Source organism: Oncorhynchus keta, chromosome 1 (assembly GCF_023373465.1).
Source record: "Oncorhynchus keta strain PuntledgeMale-10-30-2019 chromosome 1, Oket_V2, whole genome shotgun sequence".
NCBI lineage: Eukaryota > Metazoa > Chordata > Actinopteri > Salmoniformes > Salmonidae > Oncorhynchus > Oncorhynchus keta.
The window spans coordinates 36,196,955-36,203,526 of record NC_068421.1 but is presented as its reverse complement, the minus strand read 5'-3'; the positions used below and the strand labels follow the sequence as shown (position 1 = coordinate 36,203,526).

The 6,572-nt window shown below is 43.9% G+C and overlaps 1 protein-coding gene across 8 annotated transcripts in view; it reads right to left on the bottom strand.

Annotated features, from left to right (window-relative positions):
• LOC118382024 (arf-GAP domain and FG repeat-containing protein 1-like) overlaps positions 1–6,572 on the bottom strand; it is a 45,665-nt gene that overhangs the window by 35,342 nt on the left and 3,751 nt on the right. For all 8 annotated transcript variants that reach the window (XM_035769208.2, XM_035768927.2, XM_035769314.2 and 5 more), the window contains one exon: positions 560–653. In XM_035769208.2, coding sequence (XP_035625101.1) covers positions 560–653 — 94 coding nt within the window. The remainder of the gene's footprint in view (positions 1–559; positions 654–6,572) is intronic.

Below are 6,572 nucleotides of genomic sequence, written 5' to 3'. Positions count from 1 at the left end.
CATCTCAGTGCAAGAGGCATCACTACAGTCCCTGGTTCAAATCCAGGCTGTATCACATCAGACCATGATTGGGAGTCCCATAGGGCGGCGCACAATTGGCCCAGCATCGTCCGGGTTTGGCCGTCATTGTAAATAAGAACTGACTTGCCAAGTCAAATACAGGTTATTTTTATATTTTTTTTTATCAAACAAAAAGAGCGAATGGTGGCCTAGCTTGGAGGACAATGGAAGTTGAATAGAAACATAGGTTACTAGCCGGGTCCCAGATCTGTTTGTGTGCCTGGCCATCACAATGAGCATAGAAGTCAGCAAGAGAGCATAAACAGATCTGGGACCAGGCTTGAAAAACACTTCTTTATCATTATAAACCTATGTGTTTCTGCATTCTAGTCCATCGGGGTGCTAAGAACTGGAAGAGCTGGACAACAAAAAATTGAATTTCATTTTGGCCTTGTTTGCTTCCCTTTGGTTCCTAGTGAATACAACCCAGGCAGACATCAGCCATGTTGACAACAGTCCTGGGAGGTCTGTGGGGCCCGGTCACAATGTTTGACCCTACCTCATTGCCGTGTTTCTGGAGAAACTCGATTTCCTGTTGCGTGAAGGTCGTCATGGAGATGGACTTCACTCTGTGGGGTGGGTTCAGCCCTCGCCTGAGGGCAGGAGAGGGGGAGAGAAGAGAAGAAAGAGGGAGGAAGATTGGAAAGGAGGGGAGAGAAAGCAGGAAGGGGGTTAATTTAACTGTGAAGCATCACAGATTAAGAGCTCCCATTAGATAGGATCAGAAGATTCAGATCCCTGTACTGACAGCTCCTCAGACTGGCGCGATTAATTAGGAACGTGCTGAGTTCTGCTGGGCTTATGACTGCAGAATCTGGGACAACAACAGAGACATCACTAGAGAGGGGGAGAGAGAGCGCAATTTTTCCCTTGTATAGCCTAACACGGTTACTGAAACCCAGGTTGCCGTCACGACACCCAAGACCGTGTTAGCTCACTGAGCTCAATCCTAAACGGTAGGCCTCGATCTAACACTAGTCTAAGTCTCATGCAAGGTTACTTATCATGCAATGCTCGTTGAGCCACCTAGCTCCGTTACACTTGAAGGCAGTTAGTTAGCCTAGGTGTATGTATGTGTGTGTGAGTAAGTGTTTGATGAAATTGTGTGAGCTTTTAGAGTATGTGCTAGAGTCCCCTTGTGACGTGTGAGTGAGCCCGAGCCATCAGGCGGGTCGGTTTCCTGCCTCCATTTCCTGTGCACGGCTCTGCTCCGGTGTGCACGCCATTTCAAGAAGGGGGGGGTTTGAGGAACAGGTGAAACTGTACCCTGTGTCACTCGGGACACCTGAGCCTCAGCACTTGTTAGTAAGATTTGTCTCGTTAACATTTGCTCTAGACCACTAGTTTCCAACCTGTGGTCCGGGGTACTGAGATATATATATATATAATAAAAGACAGTTGGGAGTATTAATGGTATAATACACAATTTGACATTACTTTCACAATGCAAATTGTTTATAATAATAGGCCTGTTTACATTCACTGCTAAAATGGACTAAATTTGACAGCCAAGATATTTTATGTAAAAAGGAATCTGCGAATGGTGGTCCTCGCACACACACACTTTGCCTAAACAGTCTCCATGGAGACCCAAGAGCTCTAAAAGCTCAAGAGAACATGGGAGGGAGGGAGCAACGCTGTGTAAGACTAGACTAGGGCTGTTCTTCAATTATTCACTGCTCTTGCCTTTAGCCCTCTGTTGAAATTAGGGATGAATGCCACCCAAATGGTAGAGCAGCTCATTGTATGACTATGGATCACCCATCCATCACCTTCCATCTTCAGTTCTATACAGCACTCTCACTCAACTGACTGACTGGAGCGGCACTCAGAGTGCCCTGGTCAAAAGTAGTGACACTAGACTGGGAATAGGGTGTAATTTGGTACACGGCATGTGTATGGGGTTAAATTATCGCTACACTCACGCAAGCATTTCGCTACACTCGCATTAACATCTACTAACCATGTGTATGTGATAGAGGTCGACCGATTAATTAGGGCCGATTTCAAGTTTTTATAGCAATCTGTATTTTTGGACACCAATTTGCAGATTTTTTTCACCTTTATTTAACTAGGCAAGTCAGTTAAGAACACATTCTTACTTTCAATGATGGCCTAGGAACAGTGGGTTAACTGCCTTGTTCAGGGGCAGAACAACAGATTTGTACCTGGTCAGCTCAGGGATTCGTTTTTGCAACCTTCTGGTTACTAGTCCAACGCTCTAACCACCTGCCTTACATTGCACTCCACGAGGAGCCTGCGTGGCAGGCTGACTAACTGTTACGTGAGGGCAGCAAGAAGCAAAGGTAAGTTACTAGCTGGCATTAAACTTATCTTATAAAAACAATCATTCAATCATAATCACTAGTTAACTACACGTGGTTGATGATATTACTAGTTTAACTAGTGTGTCCTGCGTTGCATATAATTGATGCGGTGCCTGTTAATTTCTCATTGAATCACAGCCTACTTCTCCAAGCGGGTGATGACTTAACAAGCGCATTTGCGAAAAATGCACTGTTGTTGCACCAATGTACCCAACCATAAACATCAATGCCTTTCTTTAAAATCAATACACAAGTATATATTTTTAAACCTGCATATTTAGTTAATATTGCCTGCTAACATGAATTTCTTATAACTAGGGAAATTGTGTCACTTCTCTTGCGTTGCGTGCAAGCAGTCAGGGTAGATGCAGCAGTTTGGGCCGCCTGGCTCATTGCGAACTGTGTGAAGTCCATTTATTCCGAACAAAGGCCGTAATTAATTTGCCAGAATTGTACATAATTATGACATAACATTGAAGGTTGTGCAATGGAACAGCAATATTTAGACTTAGGGTTGATTTAGACGTTAGATGAAATACGGAACGGTTCCGTATTTCACTGAAAGAATAAACGTTTTGTTTTCGAAATGATAGTTTCCGGATTCGACCATATTAATGACTTAAGGCTCGTATTTCTGTGTTATCATGTTATAATTAAGTCTATGATTTGATATTTGATAGAGCAGTCTGACTGAGCAATGGTAGGCACCAGCAGGCTCGTAAGCATTCATTCAAACAGCACTTTTGTGCGTTTTTCCAGCAGCTCTTCACAATGCTTCAAGCATTGCGCTGTTTATGACTATCAACTCCCGAGATTAGGCTGGTGTAACCGATGTGAAATGGCTAGCTAGTGCACGCTAATAGCATTTCAAACATCACTCGCTCTGAGACTTGGAGTGGTTATTCACCTTGTTCTGCATGGGTAACGCTGCTTCGGGGGTGGCTGTTGTCGATGTGTTCCTGGTTCGAGCCCAGGTAGGAGCGAGGAGAGGGACGGAAGCTATACTGTTACACTGGCAATACTAAAGTGCCTATAACAAAATCCAATAGTCAAAGGTATATGAAATACAAATCGTATAGAGAAATTGTTCTATAATTCCTACAACCTAAAACTTCTTACCTGGGAATATTGAAGACTCATGTTAAAAGGAACCACCAGCTTTCATATGTTCTGAGCAAGGAACTTAAACGTTAGCTTTCTTACATAGCACATATTGCACTTTTACTTTCTTCTCCAACACTTTGTTTTTGCATTATTTAAACCTATTTGAACATGTTTCATTATTTATTTGAGGCTAAATTGATATTATTGTTGTATTATATTAAGTTAAAATAAGTGTTCATTCAGTATTGTTGTAATTGTCATTATTAAAAATATATATATATTGTAAATCGGTATCGGCTTTTTTTTGGTCCTCCAATAATTGGTATCAGTGTTGAAATACCATAATCGGTCGACCACTAGTATGTGACCAATAAAATGTGATTTGAATTACTGACCAATTACAGGGGTAGTTGTATATTCAGATCTACTATTGAGCTTTGGAGTGTATCCACTTTGTCACAAATAGAATGACTGACACATAAAGGTCTCACACTGAGATTACAGTCAACCTGTGTTACATACCAGACACAAAACGAAAGATAACAGACAAACTGGGAGGAACGAGTTTGAACTTGAGAAAAGCTTGTTTTCCGCTGCAAAGCATTTTTGCTACGGTGTGAAGTGCACTGATGAATGAGACCCAGACCAATACATACATTCTATTCAGCCTGACAGAAGCATCATTCCGACCATGTTCATGCTGGCACAAAATACAGCACACCCGACAGCGCAGTTGTGGTCACAAGTGCAGGGAACATTTGACTTTTCAACCTTCTCTCTCCAGCTAAGACCAGCCAGTTAGCCAACTATGAGGGCGAAGTGAGCGTTTGACTCTGTCTGTGTGTCTGTGTGTGTGTGGCATATGAAGGATCAGTTCACAGTCTCATGAGGAGGAAAGTAGGTCAGATACTGGGAGAGAGTTCCAAACCCCTCCAGCTCTGAAAAAGGATGGCATCACACCGCAATTTAACAATTCAGACACTTTGTAATCACTGAGTGTGTGTACATGGTTACAGTGAAACCCAGTTGATTTGCATACCCAGTGGTATTGTCAAACTTTCACACTATTCTCTCACTCTCAAACAGTATGTGTAGAGAGAGCGGAAACACCCAGCAGGGAAGCGCCTAGCATACGTACTCCTCCAGGATGATAGAGACACAGAGGGGGACAGACCGAGAGACAGAGGGGGACAGACAGACCAAGAGATGGACAGAGGGGGACAGACCGAGAGATGGACAGAGGGGGACAGACCGAGAGATGGACAGAGGGGGACAGACCGAGAGATGGACAGAGGGGGACAGACCGAGAGATGGACAGAGACAGAGCGGGACAGAGGGACAGACCGAGAGGGACAGACCGAGAGGGACAGACCGAGAGGGACAGACCGAGAGGGACAGACCGAGAGGGACAGACCGAGAGGGACAGAGAGCGCTGAACCCATATCCCAGCAGAGGCCATCTATGCAGCATCCTCACCAGCCAACGCCTCTGTAGTACTCAGACACACACACTTCTTAGCCAAAGCCAACAGATGACCCTGTAGATGATAACATGGTGTCCGTCAGCACTGTTCAGCATTCATTCAATGCTTACAAGAACACAAGGGTCAGTCATCTTGATTCAGGTCACCATAAACTATGGTTGGGCTCTGGAGTTTTTACTAATCAAATTAACCAGAAAATTCAAATAGGTCTGAGGTTTTCCTGGTCAAGTCACATGGTCAGAAAATAACTATGGTCGCTGAACTATGGTCAATGTGTCACTATAATAACTTCCTACTGTAAGGAAACCTCTACAACAAACATTGTGTTCCTCCTGGGGAAAGCCTCTCCACCTTCATATGGAATGTGTTTACACAGTAGATTCTAACCCCACCCATTAAACAAGCCACAGGCGAGGGGGGGGTGCCCTGGCTCTGAACCCCTGACAAGTAGGCAAGCAGTTAGCTAACTGGCTTAATTAATAACTACTCAAATGAGTTAGCCTAACTAACTGGCCTAGTTAACGACTCAAATCAGTTAGCATAATTAATTGGCCTAGTTACCGACTCAAATTAGTTAGCCTAACTAACTGGCCTAGTTAACGACTCAAATCGATGACGAGAAGACAAGACCAAAAACCAACTATTAATCTCAAACCAAATCAAAAGGCATTAGGATCAACAGAAGTAAAAGAGAGTCCCATGAATGGGCACTGAAATAGCGAGGGGGGTCTTTAAGGTAGGTTCCTGTAGAAGGGATGGGGTCAATAAAGAGACAGAGCTCAGGAGGATGGGTGTGAAACTGGTCACATTTCCCTCAGATTCCTCTTCAGGGTGTGGGAAGGACAGACATGCCAGCAGCACTAAGAGATATCCTATAAAAAATACAAACACACACACATCCTTAAATTATAGGCCTAAACCAGGAGCTTGTAACATTATGATTAGTCTGTGTCTGTATAAATCGCCAAGCACAAATGGTCTCAAAGAACACAATGGGGCAGTTTCTTAGACCCAGAATAAGCCTATTGCTGGACTAAAATGCTTCCTCAACACAGAGTCCCCACTGAAAGTGTTTCCCAAGAAAAATACTAATCTGGGTCAGGGAAATTGTCCCGCATACAGTAAAGTCTACCCTTTCTGGGAACCAAAGTGAGAGAGCTGAAGTCAATTCGCAACTTCCTGCATTTTTCCACTTCCTGTTTAACTACCCTGCTTGCTGCTGATGTAGCGAAACAGGGCCAAAGGGCCATGCCACCACTTCCCCACACTAGAATCACACCAGGCTTCCTGCATACATACATACAGTACCAAGAGGCAGACAGCAAAACAGTCCTTTCCCCTGAGTCCCACACGTCTCTCTAGCTCAGCAACATGGCAGTCGCTCAGTCCTGCCAAGAAAGATTTGCACAAGACTCAAGATTCACCGCATAAGTAAAATGGATCGCCTGATCAGCAGAAAGGAGGATAGGTCAGTGAGGTCATTGTTCTGCTGGGAAACCAAATATAATCCCGCCAGTACTAAAGATGACCACCTAGCTACTGTGTTATTACATTGGAACAAGGTATCGACCACTAGCTAGACTACATATGAATAACCT